Source organism: Globicephala melas, chromosome 11, assembly GCF_963455315.2.
Source record: "Globicephala melas chromosome 11, mGloMel1.2, whole genome shotgun sequence".
NCBI classification, from domain to species: Eukaryota; Metazoa; Chordata; class Mammalia; order Artiodactyla; family Delphinidae; genus Globicephala; species Globicephala melas.
The window spans coordinates 51721445-51746674 of NC_083324.2; the positions used below are offsets into that span (position 1 = coordinate 51721445).

At 38.9% G+C, this 25230-nt stretch overlaps 1 protein-coding gene across 5 annotated transcripts in view; it reads right to left on the reverse strand.

Moving 5' to 3' along the window:
• CNOT10 (CCR4-NOT transcription complex subunit 10) overlaps nucleotides 1-25230 on the reverse strand; it is a 66873-nt gene that overhangs the window by 11790 nt on the left and 29853 nt on the right. For 3 of the 5 annotated variants that reach the window (XM_030830053.3, XM_030830055.3, XM_030830056.3), the window contains 5 exons: nucleotides 24648-24850; nucleotides 19807-19928; nucleotides 17872-18048; nucleotides 16599-16679; nucleotides 2256-2369 (listed from right to left, as the gene is read on the reverse strand). In XM_030830053.3, the coding sequence (XP_030685913.1) occupies nucleotides 2256-2369; nucleotides 16599-16679; nucleotides 17872-18048; nucleotides 19807-19928; nucleotides 24648-24850 (697 nt within the window). The remainder of the gene's footprint in view (nucleotides 1-2255; nucleotides 2370-16598; nucleotides 16680-17871; nucleotides 18049-19806; nucleotides 19929-24647; nucleotides 24851-25230) is intronic. The other 2 variants (XM_060307756.2, XM_060307757.2) reach the window with 2 other exon arrangements.

Sequence of the window (25230 nt, forward strand, 5' to 3'; positions counted from 1 at the left end):
TTCTACTTGAGAACAAAATAAGACAAACAAAGCTAAACTTATAGATTTAAAGCTCTCCACAATTTGGTCCCAGTTTCCTGTATTCAGTCAACATTCTCACTCCCCCAAAGATTCTTCTGTTCCCACCAGACACAGCGTCCTGGGCGGGACACCCCACTGTGCTCCCTGTGGCCTTGCCTCCTGGGGTGCAAAGCCAGGCCAAAATCCAACTCCTTTTAAAGGCCAGCTCAGTTCTCACCTCCTTTAGTTGGCCTGTCCCAACTGAATCTGTCCACATGGATCTTGGGTCCTCAAATCTTAGGCTCTTTTCAGTTTGACCATTTTCTGGGATTTATGCACATTAATCACTCAAGAGCTATTTCTTTATTAAGCAATTTCTTTCTTCTAACTAGCAGGAGCTGTAATGCCCTTCTATTTTGCTTCCCCACCAAATACCCTAAAAGAAATGACAGCTTTTAAAAAAATCAGTAACCTCAAATGTATTTTGAAATAAGATATTTTAAAAAACGTGATTAAAGCAGTATCTATAAGCCAATAATCATTATAAAACACAAACACACAAATTCAAAGAACGACTTCAAATTGTTTTCTGTGAATTTACTTAAAATTTTTTTTAAATCAAATTAAATGCCTTCATGACACTCAGAGCCCAGAACTCCAGATGAGGTGTATGGAAGGCAACAAGCAGCTGGGTAAAGCTGCTGTGGTATCTGGGCTGCCACGGGCAGAAAATGCTCATCCTCACTGGAAAGATAGTGGTCTGGCCAGTAATTAGAAACCAATGCTTAGGATAGAATAGTTAAGAGAATTAAAGATGAAGTTATCAGACATGGCTTGGCCAACCCCTCAGGGTTGGCTAAGAAATCATAAAATCTAAGAATTTTATTGTTTTGACGTTCAGAGGGAAGAAGTTGATAAATGAGGTTAAAAACCTTCCAGTAAATGCCAAGTAAAGAATCTAATTGGGATTGTTTTAGAATAGTGATCACAATGTCAGCCAGAGAATTAAAAAAAGCAGACAGGATTCGTGTTTCATTTTTGTTAAAAAGAAAAAAAACACACACAACTCTGCTCTACTGACGACCACACACACCACATCTGAGCAGCGCATGTCCAGTGGGGCGGTGCAGGCCGACGTTCCTGATTGGTATTTCACGGGGCTGGGCCACGGGAAGGAGGGAAGGCGCCTTAGAGGTAACGCGACCGACCGCCCTGACCTCGAGCTCAGGACCCTCCAGGCCTGGATATTAGATAAGGTTTTCTCACAGGCAAGCAGGAACGCTCACACTTGAATTGTGACAAATTCTCCTATGTTCCTGGATGCTCTTTTAATTTTGTTGTTTTTTTTTTAACACAAAGCATGAAAAACAACAAAAAATAATAAAACACAAGGCATGTTTGGGGAACACTGACCTGAAACAACCTTAATTAATGTAAATTTTAGATGATTATATAAAGTAATACTTTTTTAAAAGACAAAAATAATTAAACATTTATAGAATTGTTCCTCAGAGTACGATCTCACAGTTCTAAATGTTGCATGTTACACACAAAGGGCGCTGAAAGGCAAAAGAACATATTTTGGAAATTATAACTATATACCCACAGGATGAATGAAAAAACAACTGTCCTAATGTTATGCAGAGTACTTGTGGTCTTGGGTAAAATTTCTAGCATCAGCATCATACAAAGATTCAAAGAATGCTGCATCTTCCTCAATTTCCATAAAAGAAAAGATGATGTGCTTTAGAAAAATTTTAGCGTGACAATGACACTAATATTGAAGAGGCATCTGAAGAGTTTAAATAAAACTCATGTACTCAGGAAATGGTACAGTAGTCTGGAAAAATATTTTAAAATTCTTATTTGTCTACTTTAATTTAATTCTTCAAAGCAGATTTATCCTGTTGACCAAACTCCTTTTTGTGTGGGTCTTCTGCTTGAGGACTAAACTTGTTTGGGAGCTAATATATGATAACATGCTCCAGTCAGACCCAGCAGTGGAAACTACAGAGCTCAAAGATTCTGCTTCCTAATGCTCAGAACGGCAAATGCCATTTCCAATAACCCTTGAGGTGCAACAAGTGAAAAAAATTTCACTACCAAACACACAATTACCAAATTAAGAAAGAAACTTTTTGCTTTCCCTAAGATAATTTTCCACTGGGGGAGTAAAAGAAGCAATATACACCACAAACTAACTGAAACCCTCCAAAGAAAACAAACCAGGGACACACAGGGCAAGTCACACTTACTTCAGGGATCCTGACAGCTTGGGCTGCTGAAGAAGTTTATCTGCATGATTCAAAGCCATAAGGTTATCACCCAAAGCCAGAGCCACGTAAGCACTACAGGCGAGTATGGAGCACCTGGAACACAAAAGGCAAGGGCTGAAGACCTGAGTTACAAAGTGACAATGATGATATTTGTTAAACAGGAAAGAGCTCCCTAATTATAGCTGTGGCAATCTGGACACCAGGAAAGGAGAGAGGAAGCCACGGTACTAATGGTAAGAATTAGAATGATGTGTAAACTACCGTCTGAGGTTCAGTTTAGCTATTTACCTAGATCATCTTTAGCTTCCATCCCATCTCCAACAAAATAACCAAATGGAGTTACAATATATATTTAGCCTGTAAAAAAATAATATAGTTAATGGCCTAGTGAGAACTTACTTCCATAGAACATTTCTTTTAATATCCTAGAAACGCTATGGAAGCACATTTGCGACTCTGCTAAGAAACACAATTAACTTACTAAAAAATCCATTTAGCTCAGCTTACTGTAAAGTGTTCTCCTCTGAAACTATTAAGAAGTCTATAGGTCTTGCTAAGCAACAGTATCAAGAGTAACTAAAAGAATTTCATTCACATAGGTACTATTATCCTAAATGAATATTCAAGAAAAAAACAGGCTGAATAAATACATGTGAAGGTAAAAAATTTAAGTTACACCGATTTTGCTAGGTTGGGTTGGAAACCTAAATTTCTGTTTTGTTTTCTACTTAAGGGGCAGCTCATTTAAAACAAGTCTAGCCAAAGACTTGACACTAATAGATCATTTGAATGTTAAACAACCGCTCCACAAAGCAATCTTAAAATAAACCCTTGTCAAATAGAAATGAGGTCTGAATGGCCGACCACAAATGACCTGACTTAGATACAGGGTTTTGAGTTATGTTTACAAATTACAATACATATGTATATCATGAAGTGCACTTGGGTTGTAATTTTAGTCTGAGGAAGAATGTAACCATCCTGGCAACACAGAGTTTTCTAACACTCTGAAATCCTCTGACCAGAAATGCCCCTCTGGTAAAAGCACAGCCAGGCAAATTCAGAAGCAGCCTGCCGTTTCCTCCTTACTGGCTCACTCCTGGTTGCTGGAACCTTATAAAATTATCTACTAAACGAAAAGCAGCCCCTCAACTCCTAACAACACAGAAAAGTAGACTGGCACGAGGAAATTGGTATTTATGGCCTTAGGTTATGATGATAAGGGCTAGAAGATTGCCCACTGTGGGTCCTTGTTTTATATCAGTGTAGAAACTGAGATCCAAAGTGATTAAATATATTCACTAGCTTAGAGTATGTGATTAAAGTCTGGACTAACTAACGGGCAACGCTGTGGACTCTCAATTCACAGTTCTTCCCATCCTATCACACTGCTTCTCTGTCAATTCATAAGATTGCCCTAAAAATAAAGCAGAAAGAAAAGATTACATTATGATTTTCCTAATGCATACATAACTATGCACGCATATGTAATCTGTCTTTTTAAAAAGGAAGAAAACAGAATTTAATTGAAACATTACAAGTTTAAATTTTGTTACTGAGCACCTAATGTAAAATCTGAACCCTGTTCATAGAAGAGAGTAATTTAAGAGCAGGCAAGTAGTGTTATTTCCAAAGGGATTTTCCTAACAAGCCGACTGTCATCCTTGTGTCTCCAAGAGCTGTCTTCACTTAGCAAGGCTACCCTGTAGCCACGGCCCCTGGGGGAAGTCCTCTCCCTGATGGAAGACTCCAGGGCCCACAGGACGGAGGCACTGGCTAATTATCTCCCATTTTCAGGAGCACTTCAGTGGTTAAGCTCTGTGTGGTAAGATTAGGTGACTTAATTTCCTCTTTTGGTTTATTTGTAGTTTTATTTTTAAATGGCAATAAACATTCATTCATCAGCCAGATATGCATTATGAAGACAAAGAATGACGTTTAAAGGCCTAAGTCTCCAGAGGCCCAAGACCACCATCAGCTCATGGCAGTCATACAATTTAATATCCGTTTTCATCTGTGACTTTGCCAAAGGCCAGGGTAAAACACAGCTCCTTAAAAGCAGAAGCCTGCATCTTTTGTTTCCTACACAAAGACGAGAGCAATTTCTCACCATCTGCAGTAGGTGTTTAATAGGTAATCACTGAAGACCACAGCTTTCAACATTTTAGATTTACTTCTCCAGGCACCCAGACCCCCACCTGTCCTGCTGGCAGGCCACCTTGCTGACCAGGCCAGCTCCTTCCCGGCTCCCAAACACAGGGGAGTCACCCTGCACGCTCTAGGTCCTAGAGTCTAGGACAGGCCTCACCTCAGGCAGGCTTGCTGGGAAAAGCCTGCCCTGGCCTCTCCTGACAGTAGGGGGGCTATTACTGCTCCAGCCCACTGTCAAGCCCACTTTGGGTCCAGAAATCAGTCATGTAAGATTTGCAGCAGGATTCTGTTTCCCAAACTATAATTATGTATAAGGTAAAAATCTTGTTTTCCTTAGCTTTTACCTCTTTCCCCATAAGATACCATATCAAATTAGAACAGGGTGAAAGATTTATACTAATAATACAAGCCTCCTATTAAAAAATACTTGAATATGTGAATGCAAAACTTTGGGGCATTTATGCTCCTCTTGTCAGAGTGCCTTCCAACCCACCCTAACTCATCTCTCACCACCCTCTCACTCATCCTCCTTTTCCTCTTAGAAAACAACACTCAACTCTACATAATTCCTGCAGACCAGTCACACTAGAAACACGCACAGCTCTCTCTACTGAGCCTCTGGAGAAATCACTTTACTTCTGATAGCTGCTACTTAAAATATTGACCCCCACCCACCAGCCTGCCCCACTACTTTCTTACTTCCTTGAGTCACTGTCCAATCTGCTTTACCAGCCACTCAGTGGATCTGACAGTTCATTAGACTGGAAGAACTATACCTCAAGGGAAAGGACACGCTAGCCTCTCCCCCCGACTGTGGCGGATCTGACACAGCCCCACCCTCTCCTCCACATGCTGGAGGAGCTGGCTTTAGGTCTACAGAATGCCAACCCTTGGAAAAGAACAAAAGGATGAAGAAGAAGAAAGAGAAATGGGGAAATAATTTTCCTTAAAGGACCAAACTACAGCAACAAGCTATGTTAAGACTGGGCATTAAAATTTGTCAAGCCATATATTCTGTGAGTAAAATGAACCAAGTGTCTGAAATAGCTCAACCCATATCAAAAGAGGCTAAAATGGGGGTAAATCCAGTCAGTCACCATCGGTCAAAGGAAAATAAATTCACAAAGTAACTTCATGGCAAATGTTATTTGAAAAACTGGCTTAAAAAATCCTATAAAGAATTTCTTCCAATAAACTGAACATGGTACTGGATTTTAAAATTTAAAAAAATATACAAGCTGTTCCCATTTAGCTACAAAAATCTAGAAAATGTTAAACCTGTCAACTTCCCATTCAAGAAAATTAAAAAGTTAAATTAGATAAGTTTTTCACTTCATGTCTTCTGTAAACACTTTGCTTTCTTTCTTTCTTTTTTTTTTTTAACATTTTGCTTTCTAATAACAGTTCTGTGCAAAAAGAATCTTACTGACAAACACACTCCAAATCCAACACTAATATAAAAAGCCCAGCTCAAAGAAGCTGAAGAAGTTTTCCTCCTCAACCAAATCTAGCATCTCAAGGAACCCAGTCTTACCCCTGGTGGCAAATAAAATGCAACAGTCACAGACATTGCATTTTATACATGGACAGGACCTTAAGACAATGCAATCCAATTTGACAGAAGAGGAATGAAGGGCCCAAAGGGGTTAAATGATTTGTTCAATGTCAGCAGGAGCCCTGTGGGGTTTCTCCAGAGTGGGAGACCACTGAAGAATTATTCTAACCCCCGCTTGTGATCAATGTGATCATCAGTTCAGCTGAATGGGGTCCTGGGACTCAGGTGTGAATCATGCTGATGTGAACACAAACTGCTGATAAGGTGAAGGATATGTCACACAGGCAGGTTCCCGCTTTGGCAGAGTTTATTAGATAAAAAAGTTTCAGGAGGACCAGACCCAGCTGTAAGACTGAAATGGGGTCAAGTCTCTAGCAAGAGCAATATGAGATTCAAAAGATTATTAGCTATAAACCTGTTTTAGGAATGTCTCATGAGCTATAACAGAACCACTTGTGTAAGACCAAAAGAAATATGATTCCTTAAGTACACTAAAACTGCCTGTAATATTAATGTTATCAACCATTTGTTTGACTCATCTTCTTTTATAAACACTGGCCCAAGGGAGGTCCCTTTTAACTGAATGGGAAATAATTCACTGAGTGTCACATCAGAGTCTAAAAGAACTAATTAAGGTTCCATAATTTATACCTGTGGAATAACTGGGCCTAATTAAATTTGGTCTGAACATTTCCTTTTATCCATTTTGAGCCTCTTATTAAAAAAAAAGACAAATTGAAATTTCATTTTTATCTTGTATGCTTTAAGTCTGGCCTCAGTGTTATTTGCTACCCTTTTCTAGTTGTTATACTCTTTTCCAGGTTCTAGAGAAGCCTCCGATTTAGTTTTAGAAACTAAAAGTTCGCTAATATCACAATCTCAGAATGAATAACAAAGATGTCCTATTATTATGCAACATATAAGACTTCGTACATACCCATGACAGTTATTAAAACACTATGCGACAATGAAATTTTTTTTTTTTGGTTGCGCCACTTGGCTTGCAGGGTCATAGTTCCCCAACTGGGGATTGAACCCGGGCCACGCAGTGAAAGCACCGAGTCCTAAGCACTGGACCACCAGGGAATTCCCTAAAATGTTAATATGTGACTAATCCTATGAACTTTTTTCTTTATCATAAGATACCACTAGTATGCAAAAGAATTAATAAGTTGAACTCTTACCTCATACTGTATACAAAAATTAACTCAAAATGAATCAAAGACCTCAACTTAAGTGCTAAAATTATAAAACTCTTAGATGAAAATATAGGGGTAAACCTCATGACCTTGAATTTGGCAGAGGATTCTCAGATATGACACAAAAAGCACGACCAATAAAAGAATAAAACATAAATTGAACTTCATCAAAATGAAAAATATTTGCGATTCAAGGACACCTCCAAAAAAGTGAAAAGACAACCGACAGAATGGGAGAAAATATTTGCAAGTCATATATCTGATAAGGGTCTTGGATCTCAATACACATTTCTCTAAAGGAAGAGATACAAATGTCCAATAAGCACAGGAAAAGATGCTTGACATCATTAGTCTTCAGGGAAATGCAAATCAAAGCCACAGTGAGATACCACTTCATATCCACTACAATGTATATTCAAAAAGATGAATAACAAGTGTTGGTGAGGATGTGAAGAAACTGCAACCCTCCTACACTGCTGGTGGGACTGTAAAATGGTGCAGCCACTTTACAAAACAGCCTGGTAATTCCTCAAATGATTAAACAGTTACCATAGGACCCAGCAATTCTACTTCTAGGTATACACCCAAGAAAAAGAAAACCATATGTCTACACAAAAACTTGTACATGAATGTTTATAGCAGCATCATTCTTAATAGCCTAAGGATGGAAACAATCCAGATGTCTATCAATGAATGGATAGACAAAATGTAGTATATACATACAATGGAATATTATTCAGCAATAAAAAGGAACGAAGTACTGATACAGACTACAACTTGGGTAAATCTTGAAAACACTATCCTAAGTGGAAGAGGTCAGTCATAAAAGCCCATGTATTGTATGATCCCATTCATAGGAAAGTCCCAAACAGTGAAATCTATAGAGAAAGAAAGTAGATTAAGGCTGGCGAGTAGATTGGGGATAAAGGGGTCACAGCTAAAGGGTGCAGGGTTTCATTTTGAGGTGATGAAAATGTTCTAAAATTGACTGTGCTGATGACTGCACAATGCTGTGAATATACTAAAAAACACTGGATGGTACACTTTAAATGGGTGAATTGTATGGTATGTGTGAATTATATCTCAATAAAGCTGTTTTAAAAATATAAGATATGAGTGATACAGTCAATAAATGTTTGACTTAAAAAAAAATTAAAAGTACATCCTTGGGACTTCCCTGGTGGCACAGTGGTTAAGAATCCACCTGCTAATGCAGGAGACATGGGTTTGATCCCTGGTCCGGGAAGATCCCACATGCCGTGGAGCAACTAAAGCCCGTGTGCTATAACTACTGAGCCTGCGCTCTAGAGCCCATGAGCCACAACTACTGAGCCTGCGTGCCACAACTACTGAAGCTCACGTGCCTAGAGCCCATGCTCCACAACAAGAGAAGCCACTGCAATGAGAAGCCTGCACACTGCAACGAAGAGTAGCCCCCGCTCGCCGCAACTAGAGAAAGCCCGGGTGCAGCAACGAAGACCCAATGCAGCCAAAAATAAATAAATTTATTTTAAAAAGTACATCCTTATAACCAATCACTATATGACAATCATTATCTCCCAAATGCACGTGGCAACATTAATATTTAAATCAAAGCAAATGGCCAACATATCAATCCCACACATGCTTCTACATTCTATGATTCATTTGGACCTTAGGCCTTTTAAAGACAAATTTTTCAGAAGAGATATTCAGCTAAATTTTGTGGCATGTGAGAAAACTGGCATAGGAACAATATTATACATTTGTAGAAACCATGTATCAACAAATATAAACACTTCAAACAGTTCTAAAACCTTAGAGGCAGCAGTGTCCAACAGAAATATAATTGGGGCCATGAGTGTAATTTTATATTTTCTAGTAGACACATTAAAAAAAGCAGAAACAGGTGAAATTAATTTTAATAGATTTAAATTAATCCAATATATCATTTCAACATACAGTCAATATAAAAAATTACTGACATATATTACATTTTTTAAAGTTTTGAAATCCAGTGTGTGTCCTACATCTGACCTTTCACCAGCCACATCTCATGTGCTCAGGGGCCACATGTGATGAGTGGTTCTGGTACCGGACACTGCAGTCTTAGGGTCTAAGGAATACACGTAAAATACAAAGAAAGGGTTTTTTTGCTGTTGTCAAGAAACTAAGTTTTCCATGTCGTATCACCCCGTAAGTGATATATATGTAAGAGAAACTGACCATTTATCAATCATTAGTGGTTAAATTATATTTCCCCAAATAATATATTTAAAATTATATTAATTTTGAAAATTTTCAAAATACCTTAAAAATTTTAAGTTAGGTATAATTTTTATACCTTAAAATACATCATTTTAACTGCACAGTTTGATAAGTTTGAATATACACAAGTAGCCACCAGCCCAATTAAGATACAGAATATTTCTTTCACCCGAGAAAGATTCCTTCCAGTCAGTTCCCTAACCACTGTTCTGATTTCTATGAACATAAGTTAGTTTTGTATAGTTTTGCCTGTCGTATAAATAGTATAAATAAAATCATACAGCATGTGCCTTATATTGAGTAAAAGAAGAAACACGAAATGTTTTGAGTTTCATATGTTGACTTGTGCATCAGCAGCTTGTTCCCATTCACAGCTGAGTAGCACTCCAATACACAGAGTTGCCTGCAATATATTTTTTATTTTTTTCAACTCTTTTAAAAAAAATTTTGGTTGCACTGCGGGGCATGTGGGATTTAGTTCCCTGACCAGGGATTGAACTCGTGCCTCCTGCAGTGGAAGCGTGAAGTCCTGACCACTGGACTGCCAGGGAATTCCTGGCCTGTAATTTAGTTATCCATTCTCCCACTGATGCATGACTGGGCTATTTCTACTTTTTGTCTATCACAAGTAAAGCTGCTATGGAATTTTTGCATGGACAAGTTCTCATTTCTCTCAGACAGAACCTAGAAATAGAATCTTCTATTTTAAAAATTTAAAGTCATCGCATTTATTTAACTCAAGGCTACAGAGTGTATGTGTTTTCTTTTCTTTTTTTTAAAAAATAAATTAATTAATTTATTTAATGTTTGGCTGTGTTGGGTCTTTGTTGCTGTGCACAGCCTTTAGTTATGGTGCGCAGGGGCTACTCTTTGTTGTAGTGCGTGGGCTTCTCATTGCAGTGGCTTCTCTTGTTGCAGAGCACAGGATCTAGGCACGTGGGCTCCCGTAGTTGTGGCACGCAAGCTCAGTAGTTGTGGCACACAGGCTTAGTTGCTCCGCGGCATGTGGGATCTTCCTGGACCAGGGCTCAAACCCGTGTCCCCTGCATCGGCAGGCGGATTCTTAACCACTGCGCCACCAGGCAAGTCCCTGTGTGTGTTTTCTTAATTGAATGAAACCAATGGCTTTGCAGAGCTTTAGGTGGTTAAGGAACTGAAGCAATATTCTCACAGTGTCATTATATATATGCTTTTCTTCATCCATTATATTGGTATCTCTAAGTTCATCTGAGCCTCACAATTAAACTATTTAGTTGATTTCTGAGACATTTTCCTGTTTGGAGGACAAATTTCTGTTTTAATTGTGAGAATGTTTTTCTGAAAGCTACCTTGATTTTATTTTATTTTTTATTTTTAATTTTTTTGCGGTACACGGGCCTCTCACCGCCACGGCCTCTCCCCTTGCGGAGCACAGGCTCCGGACACGCAGGCCCAGCGGCCATGGCTCACGGGCCCAGCCACTCCGCGTTACGCGGGATCCTCCCGGACCGGGGCACGAACCTGCACCCTCTGCATCGGCAGGCGGACTCCCAACCACTGCGCCACCAGGGAAGCCCTGAAAGCTACCTTGATTTTAATATGGAATCTCACAATTGCTTCAGGTGTCCTATGCCTTCTGAAAACATACTTGTAACTCGGTTAGAATGAATTTTTTTGGCCCCATCTTCTTTTACATACAAATGAAAAAAAAAAGAAAATAGTCAAGAAGCTCTGAACCATATGCTAAGAAGTGGCCATTAGAACAGTCATGATAATTTACAGCATATTAGTTATGCTGGAAATAGGAAATGAGGTTTTGCACTGGTGTCTTGGGTATTATAGAACAGAGGGGTCAAATATAATAGTCCATAAAAACTAAACTATACACTAGTCACACACATTTCCAATCACATAAAAGAATTCAGGTCAGAAATGGATGAAATCTCTAAGAATTCCAGGATCTCAACGGAGAACCACTGTGCTCAGACCCCTTTCTGTAGAAGACAGCTGGCTCCTGCCACGGAACTGCCCTTTAACACACCCAACTGCGCTGGGAGCTTTTATAGCTTTGAAAATTACCACACAAATCTTTTACGACTCCTTCCCCCACACCATTTGTCTCCACATTACCGTTACTACTGTCCTGTGGAGCGGTTCTTTTTATAAATCTACCCTAAGGCTCCTTCTGTCTTGTTCCATTTCCCTTCTCCCATCTGCTCCATAAGAAAAAAAGGTTAATATATATCAGCAAACCCATCTTTACCTCACTTTATGATGACGGAATTCCCTATGGAGACCCTTTGCCCCTTTCCACAAAAATAGGGAAGTAGTTTTCTCTGAAAACCACCAATCCTCCTACTAGGGTGTGTGGAAAGAAAACAGTTGTGAAAGGCACAAAACTCTTTGAGAGGAGGTATGCCACCCTGCACATACCCTTCTCTTTAATGCCACTTACAGAAGGTAAAGTTAAATTACACAACTCTGCAGCTGTTCAACCAGTGTGGAATCATAAACTTCTTAAATTGCATATGCATACATAAAGCAACCCTAAGATTAGTATTCATTCAAATATATTTGTAAAAATTAAGTTAAACTTAAACATCGTTTCAAATACCTTCATCATTAAGGATTCCCCTTAAAAACTGTGCACAATGATATTCACTGCAGCATTATTTGTAATAGCAGAGACTGAAAACATTATAAATAGCTAAATATAAATCAGTGTTAAATAAACTGTCATATCCATATAATGCAATTCTATGCACCCATTAGAAAGAATGAAACAGAGCTCTGTACTGATATAGAACAATCTCTAAAGACATATTGTCAAATGCAAAAAGTAAGGTATAGAGCAGTGTGGAACTCTGCAGCTGTAGTGTAAAATTCCCATATATACATATACTGGGATGATAATGAGAAATCTCACTGGAAGGATACATAGGAAACTGGTCAGCAGTTGCCCCTCAAGGGAGAGGAAGCAGAGGACTGGGATTGGCCAATATTCACTTTACACTGCAGAACCTTTTGTCTTACTTGTATTTTTACCATATAAAATAACCTATTAAAGATAGATGAACCTTGAGATAGCTATAAAATGCAGGTGGCTCCATAAACAGAGAAATGTATAGAAAATATTAGGCATATTGGGGAAGAAATGGTACATTTTTTGGGCAAATTAAAGCATTTTCCCAAATATGGTCCTGGCTGAAATTTACAATCCACCCCTTCTCATCAGCTCACTATACCAAACCCAGTTTAGCTTTACTTAACTTGCTCTGTTTTTACACATTTCCACTCAGATGAAAATCTAGCATAGTGAGTTTATTTTAGTTATATGGTTGGAATTTGATTTTTTTTTTTTTTTTGGCCGCGCCATGTGGGATGTTAGTCCCATGACCAGGGATCGAACCTGTGCCCCCTGCAGTGGAAGGGCAGATACCTAATCACTGGACAGCCAGGGAATCCCCAAATTTGACTGTTTTTTTTCTTTTTTAAAATTCCATTTTAGGGACTTCCCCTGTGGTGCAGTGGTTTAGAATCCTCCTGCCAATGCAGGGGACACGGGTTCAAGCTATGGTCCGGGAAGATCCCACATGCCGCAGAGCAACTAAGCTCGTGCGCCACAACTACTGAGCTTATGCTATAGAGCCCACGAGCCACAGCTACTGAGCCCACGTGCCACAACTACTGAAGCCCGCGCACCCTAGAGCCCTCATGCCGCAACTACTGAAGCCTGCACGCCTAAAGCCCGTGCTCCGCAACAAGAGAAGCTACCACGAGAAGCCTGTGCACCGCAACAAAGAGTAGCCCCCACTTGCCACAACTAGAGAAAGCCTGTGGGCAGCAATGAGGACCCAATGCAACCAAAAAAAAAAAAAAAATATTGCTGTGGAGTGAAATAAAATGGAATTAAAAAAATTTTTTTAAATTTATTTTTGGCTGCATTGGGTCTTCGTTGCTGTATGCAGGCTTTCTCTAGTTGTGGCGAGTGGGGGCTACTCTTTGTTGCCGTGTGCAAGCTTCTCATTGTGGTGGCTTCTCTTGTTGCAGAGCACCAGCTCTAGGCACCCAGGCTTCAGTAGTTGCAGCATGTGGGCTCAGAAGTTGCGGTGCGCAGGCTCTAGGGCGTGTGGGCTTCAGTAGTTGTGGCTCGCGGGCTCTAGAACACAGGCTCAGTAGTTGTGGTGCATGGGTTTAGTTGCTCTGTGGCATGTGGGATCTTTCTGGACCAGGGATTGAACCTGCGTCCCCTGCATTGGCAGGCGGATTCATAACCACTGTGTCACCAGGGAAGTCCCACAATATTCTTTTGTATGTTTTGTTTTTGCCATTGTTTCACCAGTAATTTGTCATAGTATTTTTTTATTTTCTTGCTATCTTATGACTCATACAAGAAATAAGAATTCAAGAAATTTTAATGTAACTGAAGATTACTGAAAAAAACAATTACCGTTGTCAAGTTTTAAAAAATCAAAACACTGCTTTCAAAACCTTATATTACCAACTCCTCATTTCTAACTAAATTTGAGATTTTAGATTTCCCTCTATATAATCAGAAGATTAATGCTTTCCTCCTGACAACAGGATACAGGGGGAATATACACATACATAAAACCCAGGAAAGAAAGGTTATTACTGCAAAGTAGGAATCTGACAGAATAAAATAAAGAGATTAAAAAGCTGCTGTTTTGTTGAACAGGGTGCGTGGAGCCCTGAGCTCGTTGACAGTAATGCAGTGCCATGAACACACTGACCTGACAATACATGACCAGAAAAGGGCACATCTGCTGGCCAGTCTTTCCAGTGAATCCAAAGGGATTCACTAAGATTAATGAAGTAACTTCATTTTTTAAAAGTTGGAAGAAACAGATATCCAGTAAGAAGATAAAAATCATCAGTTATCCCACTACTAGGAAGGTTCTGACATAGATCCCTCCAGACTTTTTTTATGCAAACAGACGTTAAAAAAATATACGTACGTTATTTTATAAAAATGTAATTTAAAACTGTTTAGACACAAATCTTAGCATTTTATAGCTCTGTTCCAAGATTTATTTGGAAAGTTAAATGACGTTAATCAAATGTACTATTATGAAAAATTACACAATTATGGATAGAGCCATACCTTATTTGTTTATATAAAATAAATTCTAGATGAAACAAAAATTTAGATTGGTGGTTGTGATAGTGTATCAGTAAAAGTGCTAGAAAACATGGCTAAATTATTTTTTAAATCTTGGAGGCAAGAAGGCCTTTCCAAACATTGCACAAAATGGAAAAAAAAGTAAAGAAGATTGATAAATATGATAATAAATGAAACTCTGCTTTACAAAATACCGGAGGGACTTCCCTGGTGGTCCAATGGTTAAGACTCTGTGCTCCCAATGCGGGGGGCCCAGGTTCAATCCCTGGTCAGGGAACTAAGATCCTATATACTGCAACTAAGCCTGTGCACTGCAACTACTGAGCCCGTGTGCCGCAATGAAGATCCAGTGCAGCCAAAACAAAACAAAACTAAATACCAGAAACAATGTTACAAGACAAATGATAAAGGCCAATTTCTTTAATATAGAAAAACTCTTATAAAAACAAAAAGGATGAAAAACCCAATACGAAAATGGTAAATCCTACAAACAGAAGGTTCACAGAAAAAGTAATATAGGTGATCAATAAACCTTGGCATCAGACTAAGCACCTTGAATGGACTGAAAGAAATGCAAATTTTTAAAGTGAGGTTGTTTTCCACTTATCAGGGTGATCAAATTATCATAAGAAGAAAAGATGCCCCGATCTTACCACCTAGTAGCTAATCTACTAAGTAATATAATTTTCTCCTAAGTGTTTGCCATCTGCTTTTGAGGGCAGTGCTTTTTCTTTTACCTCTGAATCCCCTGCAACTAGCACAAGAATGTTTGTTGGAAAAAACGTGAATGAACTACCTGCAATGCTACCTGCAATATATAAATGTCTTAACTATACTCTTCTCACTTTTTGCAACTTAATAGGTGAAAAAATAAGCAATGATGGTTTTCTTTCCATTTTAATTTGCAGTCCCATTATTGAAATCATTCTTAAAAGTAATGCTGAACCAATCAATCCTACTTCCAATATATGAAAAAATCATGGTCAAAATATTCCAAATTTGTTGAAAGATAAATTTATAGACTTAAGAAAGATAACCCCAAGGAAGAGTAAAAACAAAGAAAATCACACTTAGACTCATCATAGTCTAACTGCTGAAAAACAAAGACAATCTATGTTGACAGAAAAATGGCACCTACAATACAATGGCTGTGATCAGACAGTGGAGGCCAGAAGATAATGCAGTGACATCCTGAAAGAGCTGACTAAAAAGAAAACAAAAACAAAACCTAAAATACTGTATTCAGTGAAAACATCCTGCAAGAATGAAGATGAAATAAAGACAATTCTAGATTTAAAAAAGAAAAAACAAACAAACAAAAAAACACAAAACCTTAGAAAAACAAAGACCTGTACGATTAGAAATGCAGAAGGGAGATCTTCAGACTGAAGGGAAATGCTTGCTATCTTATATGTAAACTAGAATCATCAGGAAATGGTACTCATGTGGCTAAACATAAAAGACTACTCTGTTCCTTTTAACATATATATGACTGTTCAAAGCAAAAATAATGGGGCTGATAATCTACACAGACAAAAATATAACTTAACCAAACTGACACAGATGAAATAGAAAATCTGAAGAGCACTCATCGATTGAAGAACTTGAATTCATTATCGAAACTTTCCCGCAAAGAAAACCTATGCCAGATGGTTTCACTGATGAATTCTATCAAACGTTTGAGGAAGGAGCAATACCTATCTTATATAAACTCTTTCAGAAAACAGAGGAAGCACTTCCCAACTCACTCATATGTTCAGCATAACTCTGAAACTAAAACCTAACCAAGACACCTTAAGAAAGAAAAGCATGGACCACCCTTCCTTGTGAACATGGAAGCAAATATTCCTCACAAAATATTAACAGATCCAATCTAACAATTTATAAAAAAGGTAATAAATCCTGACTAGTATGGTTTAGTCACAAGATTGAAAGGTTGGTTTAATATTTGACATTTAATCAGCATAATTCATAACATTAACAAAATAAAGGAGATAAACAATGTGCTTACTTAGTAGGTACAATGCTAATTTTGTTTAGATACTCACTTTAAGTTTTCTAATTCCTGTTTTCTCAATGGGGAAGAAGGTGGAGCTGGAATGCATTTATCTCCATCGTGGCTTTTACTGCTAAAATAAAGATAGACTGCTAATTATGAAGCACATGAATAAACAATTAAATGTAAAATTTTGTTTCCCTATACCCACTCCCATGCAACTTTTTATGAAAAAAGTGTAAAAGAACCAAAACATTGAAAAATGCGTAGTAACTTGGTATCACTAACATGTTAAAGCTACACTGCATATTGAATTTCTTTTTCCCAGTACATGATACCGCTTTAAAAAGTCTCTAACAGGGCTTCCCTGGTAGCGCAGTGGTTGAGAGTCCGCCTGCCGATGCAGGGGACACGGGTTTGTGCCCCAGTCCGGGAAGATCCCACATGCTGCGGAGCGGCTGGGCCCGTGAGCCATGGCCGTTGAGCCTGCGCGTCCGGAGCCTGCACTTCTGGAGCCTGTGCTCCGCAACGGGAGAGGCCACAACAGTAAGAGGCCCGCGTACCACAAAAAAAAAAAAAAAAAAAAAAAAAAGTCTCTTAACAGAAAAAATATCTCTACTATACAAAGGAAACCACTCCAGTATTTTCACACATTTCTCATTCTTCTGTCTTTTACTAAGTATAGTAAAGCATAACCCCTTGATGGAGGAAAAACCATTCCACAATTTTGCTTCAAATTTTCTATAATAAACATGTTTTTCTACTATAATCAAGAAAAAATGCTGAGATGGAAGACTTGAGTTTAAAGGTGCCATGTGAAAAAAGAACTCTCTACATATAATGGTGTTTGTTTTATTACTAGATAAACTCTCCCTATTTCTATAGATTGGCATAATATTTAATTGATAGTAGGAAACCAGAAATGTATAGAAATGTTCTGGAGGTCAGTGGTTTACAGTATGTTAAGAGAAAAGGCAGAAGATAGTAAGAAAAGAGAAGTTTTAGGGACTTAAGTATTTATTTTAATAAAAGTTAAAGAAAAAAAAGCCATTTCTGACAGCAACCGGATTTCTTGCAGTGATTCCTCCTGGCAGTGAAAAGCTGTGACTTTCAACTTGTCTCGTTTAAGGTTCTTTCCTCACTTAGGCTTCACCTTATTTCTCTCTTCCAGAAATACTTAAACATTCATACTTTCCTTTCTTATTACTCAAAACAGAGAACTTTGGAAATTCAGGCTGCAGATTTCAGGAATTCAACTACAAGACAGAGGCTGACTAATGAAGTCCTAAAGATTTCACCAAGGGAGGTCAAAGGGGTCAGAATACCTGCAAGTGTCACTGCTTTCGCTGCTCTCTGTGTTGCCACCTAATTGATTACTATTTTTAGACCCATTTTCCTGCTTTGGATCTTGCTGTTCTTCAGGTAACAGCAACAAGGCATTTCTGAGACAAATGGCTGCAAACTCCATACTGGCTACAGGAATGGCTGAAGACTGTCCATCACTAAAAGAACAAAACCAAGTTAGCTAAGAAAACAAAAACAATAAATAAAACTTTTCTATTATCAGGAATAAAACCAATATAACTGTAAATAAAAACTTTGCCATCTAAGAGGTAGAAATTTGAATATAAGCAGTTATAAGAGAATGCTAAAGAACCCAAATCCTAAATATTATACGGGCATACCTTGGAGATATCACAGGTTCGGTTCCAGACCACCACAATAAAGCAAAGATTGCAATAAAACAATAAAGCAAAGATTGCAATAAAACAATAAAGCAAAGATTGCAATAAAACACTACCCTGTGGTCTATTAAGTCTGCAATAGCATTATGTCTAAAAAAACAATGTACATACCTTAAAAAATACTTGTTAAAAAAAATGCTAACCATCATGAGCCTTCAGCGAGTCATAATATTTTTTTTTGCAATAGTACCATTGATGACCACTGATCACAGATTACCATAACAAATAATTATGAAAATGTTTGAAATATTCCAAGAATTACCAGAATGTGACACAGAGACACAAAGTGAGCAGTTGTTGTTGGAAAAATGGCACCAACAGACTTGCTCTATGCAGGGTTGCCACAAACCTTCAGTTTGTAAAACACAAAAAAAGCAACATCTGCAAAGCTCAATACAGCAAAGTGCAGTAAAAGGAGGTATGTCTGTGTATAAGATATAAAAAGTATAAATAATAGATTGCAAGTATATACATTAGACACGACATTGTGTCTATAGGAATGGGACTGAGGCTAGGAGACAACCTGAAGGATATCTGCAACATCAACGTTAAACTAACAAAGGAGTTATAGACAAGGAAAATTGTAGTGAAGGCCAGGACAGATACAGTCAGAACTGGAAAGAAGGGAAAAAAGTAGATTTTTCACATTTGAGCCTTGTTTTGGTTGATGTTTGCTTTTGGAAATACCTTATTTACACATTTTGAAAAAGCAGCGTTATTTGTCTTATAACTTTGTTGAGATTTTATATAACTTCCTGTTGGTTTTATATATCAAACTAAGTCAGCTTTATTAGGGGGAAAAAAGTGAAAAGTAGTAACAATTTTGAAACTGTAGGAAAGTGATGCTTTAACTTGTCTTTTGAACGAAATCTGCATTATTGTTGAAATAAATTAAGAGCAAAATATTGTGTGCCAGATACTTTTTTAAAACTTTGGGAAAACTTTTAAATGGTAGTGAACAATTTTATTTTTGGGAAAAGGAGCAAGTTTCTTACAAAGCCTACTCCTTTAGAAATAAGAGCAACGCCAAATTGGAATCTATGTAAAAGATAAAGATGTTCATATTTAAAAGTTGTTCAATTGAAAAGTAGTTCTACAAGTGACAGCTTTATAATACTTTTGTTTATATATGTGTTAGTACTTTTTTATCCTGATATTAAGAATTAGCTTTAGGGACTATGAGAAAATAAAAATAACTAAATGAAAAGTATCAATGATAAACGATATAAAAAGGAAACATCAAGATGCCCTCTTCTGGACATTCTGAATAATGGCACTGAATAGACCAGCGTTTCTTAGGGCGTCAACAATTTCAGCACCCATGGATGTAATAAACCAAAATCATATGTCAAATAACATTCACCACATACCTACGTATAGGAGTCTATTTCTTGAAGTAGCAATAAAATCTAATTACAAAGTGGCTCCTCCTATGAAGTAATTCCTAAGCATATTTTTTATACATAACATTACTATGAAATATTATTATACACTTTCTCTTAGCAAAATACTTACTTATATACAGTATTTTGTATGGACTGTGATGCCAGAACTATTTTACGATGATAGCCTTGACCAACAATAGACTGTACAATTCCTTTTTTACTTGGAAGACCTTTAGTTTCTTGTTCAGAAGTCTACAAAATACAAATAATTTCCAATTAATTTAATGGAATTGTAAGATGGGGTATGAAAAATAATCCAGTACCTTTTACAATTACTCTAAGAAAATTCTTAAGATCCTTAAGATTCTTAAGATCAATGTGGAGTTTTGGGTGATACAGGAAATGTCTGGTAGTGAAGAGACGAGTACATGAGTCTGAAAATCTGCAATATACACTACACTTTATTAGTATAAGGTCTGAGGTAATTCTGAGGAAAAAAAGCAATTCAAGAATGACTCAAGGGCTTCCCTGGTGGCACAGTGGTTGGGAGTCCGCCTGTCGATGCAGGGGACGCGGGTTCGTGCCCCGGTCCGGGAGGATCCCGCATGCCGCGGAGCTGCTGGGCCTGCCCGTCCGGAGCCTGTGCTCTGCGATGGGAGAGGCCACAGCAGTGAGGGGCCCGTGTACAGCAAAAAAAAGAATGACTCAAGTGGGACTCTGTGCTTCCACTGCAGGGGGTGCGGGTTTGATCCCTTGTCAGGGAACTAAGATCCCACATGCCACAAGGTACATCCAAAAAAAAAAGAATGACTCAACTAACAAGGTCCTACTATATAGCACAGCACAGAGAACTACATTCAGTATCCTATGATAAACCATAATGGAAAAGAATATATATAAAAAAAGAATGTATTAAAGAAAAAAAAGAATGACTCAAGCATTTATTTAGAATCATTTATTTGGACCATTCTGTGCCCCAGGCACCATGCTGCATGTGATGGGCACGTCGATATCAGAGTAAGGAAAATAAAAGCCACAAAAACACAGTGAACAAGAGAAGGGAAGCAGCTACACTTCCTAAAACACAGATCTTTTCCTTCTTAATTGAAAGTTTTAATTATAAGTGTCAACAACATATACATACTAACAAGCTATATATGTCAAAATTTACGTGGGCACAATTCTTACCTTCTAGAAAATTAAAATTCTAAAGCCGTGTAAACATTAAACTGAAAATAGTAAAAGCTACTTATACATATAGTTTTTTTTTTTTTTTTGATATTTCACTACAGTACATCATCTCACTACAGGAGCCTGGTGATGCCAATTTCCTTTATCTTCCCCCTTCACTCTAAGTCTCTGATTTACCTGCATTTTGTAAAGTCCTGCAGATTCTCATACACAGGAACAAAATGGAGCCAATTCATAGGAACTTGCAGAGATAAACTCTGCCCTGCAAAAAGTCCATCTCTAAACACAAATGTTTCTGTACTACTTATTACTTCTTGCTCCGTAACCGAACTTTCTTATAGTTGTACTTCCATATATGTATGACTTTAAGCAAAACAAGGATTCACTTGTAGATTCATTTTAGAAAGAAAGTATTACGTAACACAAAAAATACAATAAAACTGACTGGAACTATTTTGTCTTGAGGAGGCGGCTAAGGAACATTAGTGAAAAATAAGAAAGAGTGGATATTCTGAACCATGATTGGAAGGCCTTCTCTTCTGACCTTTTTTCCTGGTGGGGTGATAAATTTGTGATGGTTTGTCCATACTCTCTTCCCTGATCCTTAAGGCTGTAGAAGCTGATCAGATGGCTAGATCTGGATGGAACTAAAATTCCACAATAATATACCATAGCTTCAACAATAGATCAGTAGCCAAAAAAGTGTGCCAGAACAGTCTTTATTTATTTATCTATCTATTTATTTATTTATTTATTGTTGCGTTGGGTCTTCGTTGAGGCGCGTGGGCTTCTCATTGTCGTGGCTTCTCTTGTTGCAGAGCACGGGCTCTAGGCGCGCAGGCTTCAGTAGTTGTGGCATGTGGGCTCAGTAGTTGTGGCTCGTGGGCTCTAGAGCTCAGGCTCAGTAGTTGTGGCACATAGGCTTAGTTGCTCCGCGGCATGTGGGATCTTCCAGGGCCAGGGCTCGAACCCGTGTCCCTTGTATTGGCAGGCAGATTCTTAACCACTGCGCCACCAGGGAAGCCCCCAGAACAGTCTTAATGTAAAATAATGATATGTAATTAAAGTATTTGCAATTTTATAGTGTCTTGGCAGTAGGAACTGCACTCAAGAAATACGAGTTTCAGAACTCAGAAAAATAAACGGCACAGTTTCAGAAAAGTAAATGGTTCATGGTGATTTTTTAAGTAGCCTTCTCTCTTTTTTTTTTAGAAAGAAGGAAATTCTACCATTTTGAATGAATGAATGAATGAATTTGGCTGCATCGGGTCTTAGCTGTGGCACGTGGGATTTCTGCTGCGGTGTAGTTGCGGCACGTGGGCTTAGTTGCCCTGCATGTGAGATCTTATTTCCCCGACCAGGAACTGAACCTGTGTTCCCTGCATTGGAAGGTGGATTCTTAACCACTGGACCACCAGGGAAGTGCTAAGTAGCCTTGCGTTGGGTCTTCGTTGCTGCGTGTAGGCTTCCTCTAGTTGCGGCGAGCAGGGGTTACTCTTCATTGCAGTATGCGAGCTTCTCATTGTGGTGGCTTCTCTTGTTGTGGAGCACGGGCCCCAGGCATGTGGGCTTCAGTAGCTGTGGTGTGCGGACTCAGTAGCTGTGGCTCGCGGGCTCGAGAGCACAGGCTTAGTAGTTGTGGCACACGGGCTTAAATGCTCTGTGGCACGTGGGATCTTCCCCGACCAGGGATTGAACCCGTGGTCCCCTGCATTGGTAGATGGATTCTTCACCACTGCGCCACCAGGGAAGTCCCTGAGTCTATGTTTTTTATCTAGCAAATCTTTTCTTATATATCATACACTGCCCAGGTAAACATAAACTCTGCATCTGCCAGAAGAGGTCTGAAACAACATGCATCAGATATTGAGGACAAAATGACCTCTTTGGCATCACCAATTTAATAATTAAATTGGTTCTGTTTATTAAAAAATGAATTTATTTTGGAAGGTACAAAGTGCTCTGTTCAGCATCCCTTTTGTCCTGAGTAAATAAATGTTATGAAATTTTATTTGGAGTTCATAATTTCTCCTGTTGGGATTTTCCTCAAGTGTATTTTGGGGTTGTTTTTACTGTCTTTTCGGTCACCTCAGGTTTTATTTTACTTTATTTTTCTGTCCTTTTTTTGTTTTTGGCCGTGCTGTGCGCAGCTTGCAGGATCTTAGTTTCCCAACCAGGGACTGAAAGTGGGCCCTTGGTAGTGAAAGCACTGGACAGCCAGGGAGTTCCCCACCTCAGGTTTTAGAAAGAGGAGAAGCACAAAGATAAACATAATTGTTTATAGCAAATTTCCTATTAGTAGCACAGACTGTGAGTGTTCTGGTATCCACCAAGCTATGGCAACCAAGTCATCTTTACCATTGTTTAAAAGTTACAAATTTAGGGCTTCCCTGGTGGCGCAGTGGTTGAGAGTCCGCCTGCCGATGCAGGGGACACGGGTTCGTGCCCCGGTCCGGGAAGATCCCACATGCCGCGGAGCGGCTGGGCCCGTAAGCCATGGCCACTGAGCTTGTGCGTCTGGAGCCTGTGCTCCACAACAGGAGAAGCCACAACAGTGAGAGGCCCGCGCACCGCAAAAAAAAAAAAAAAAGTTACAAATTTAGAACTTTCCAGAAAAAATGGGAGGAAAAAACCATCAGAATAAAATCCATAGAAGAAAGACAATCCTAAAAGTACTATTTCTAAAAATAAGTAATTTTAAAAGAAAATGTTAAACCTTACTAAGGCCTCCAACACTGATTAAATTCATCACATTAAAGAGAATAAGCAATTTCTACAGATTCTTTTGTTTTAAAAAAGTGTAAATTCTGCCTTGAGTTGTTTATCAGCTAATTTAAGAATTATCTAATAAGAATGTTGTCCCTTAAAAGAGACAATGAAATAAACCATTAAAGCCTCAAAGACAACATTCATCTCTTCCCCCAGTGGCATACTCAAATCATAAGCTACTTTAAGTATCAAGTGTGAAAACTGCCAGGCAAACACACCTCTTTAATCCCTTTAGTTCCTGTAGTTGCTTTTCAGGAAGCGTTATCACCTATGGCAAGCATGCCAAGCAAAACCTCAGGATGCCATACCCCCCACCTCCACAGACCTGATGAGCCTGAGCCCGGCAACGGCGGGGGGTAGGGGGTGGCTAGGAAATGGGGTGTCTGGTGATTCTGATACAACCTGTCTTTCCCCTACCTCCCACTGACCCCTCCCCACTTGAGATTCAAAAGGCTTTCACCAACTGCCGTTTGGAAATAATCTAGGCATGGACACTAGTGTAAACTGGCCTATTTCTCACGGCCACCGTGGATGAACACGTGTCAGAGAGAAACAGCCTGGTAATCCACTAACTCGACAACATTTACTGAATCAAAAGTAAACCCTGCAGGCACTGGAGGAAGCACAGCATAATGCGGTTCTTTCCACACTCACTGTGTTATCAGCAGCCCTCCTTTAATCACTGGGCGCACACACCACTCTCACGCCAGCTGATGGCGTGGCCCCTGCCCCAGCAGCTCGCAGACCACTGTTTCAACAGATATGACCTTCTTAATGGCTTCAACTTTTCAACATGACTGCTGACACATGTTGCCGTGCTCACCAAGAGTCAGAAAGTGAACACATGACTTCATGAAACTAAATTTTGTCCAACTGATAAAGAACAGAAGACTATCTTTACAAATTCCCTGAGAGTTAAAAAGGGGAGGAGGTCTTTATGTTACCAAGTATTTATTGCTCTCTATGCAACAAGTGGGGGTGGGGTGGGGGTTCAAAAAGACAGAGACTCACCCCCTTATTGGCAGCAATGCAGCACTCAGCCAGCCTCAGCCAGAGGCGGGGGTTTGCATGGTAAACCTGAACAGCTTCAATCAGACACTCAAATGCAGCAAGAGGCCTTCCAATGTGAAGCAGCTGAATCCCACAGTTATACAGCAACTCATACCTCTTGTTGGTTAGTAATGTACACATGGGTCTTCCTGAAAATTTTTTGCCTGATGATAAAAAGCAGATGAGAATCATCAGATTTAAAATAACAGCTCCACTGAAAACATTTATTCCACTAAGTACTCAACTACTGCCTTTTTGACACCAATGACCCCAATCCCCAATCTGAAGTTGTAAACAGCTCTCACCACAGTGATGATCTCCATCCCCAACCCCACAAATATCCTCCAGAGGCATCTCAGTTGTCTGCTTGTGGGGCCAGAGATGTGTCTTCTCATTACCAGCTCCTCAGGCAACAATGTTCCAGGAAGGCAAAGACCCACTCTCACTCCACTGAACCTTACACTACCTTTGCACACTTTTAGAGCCTGCAAGAAGATTCCACTCCTTTTCACTTTCAGTTCAGTTAGCCATGTTATCATTATGT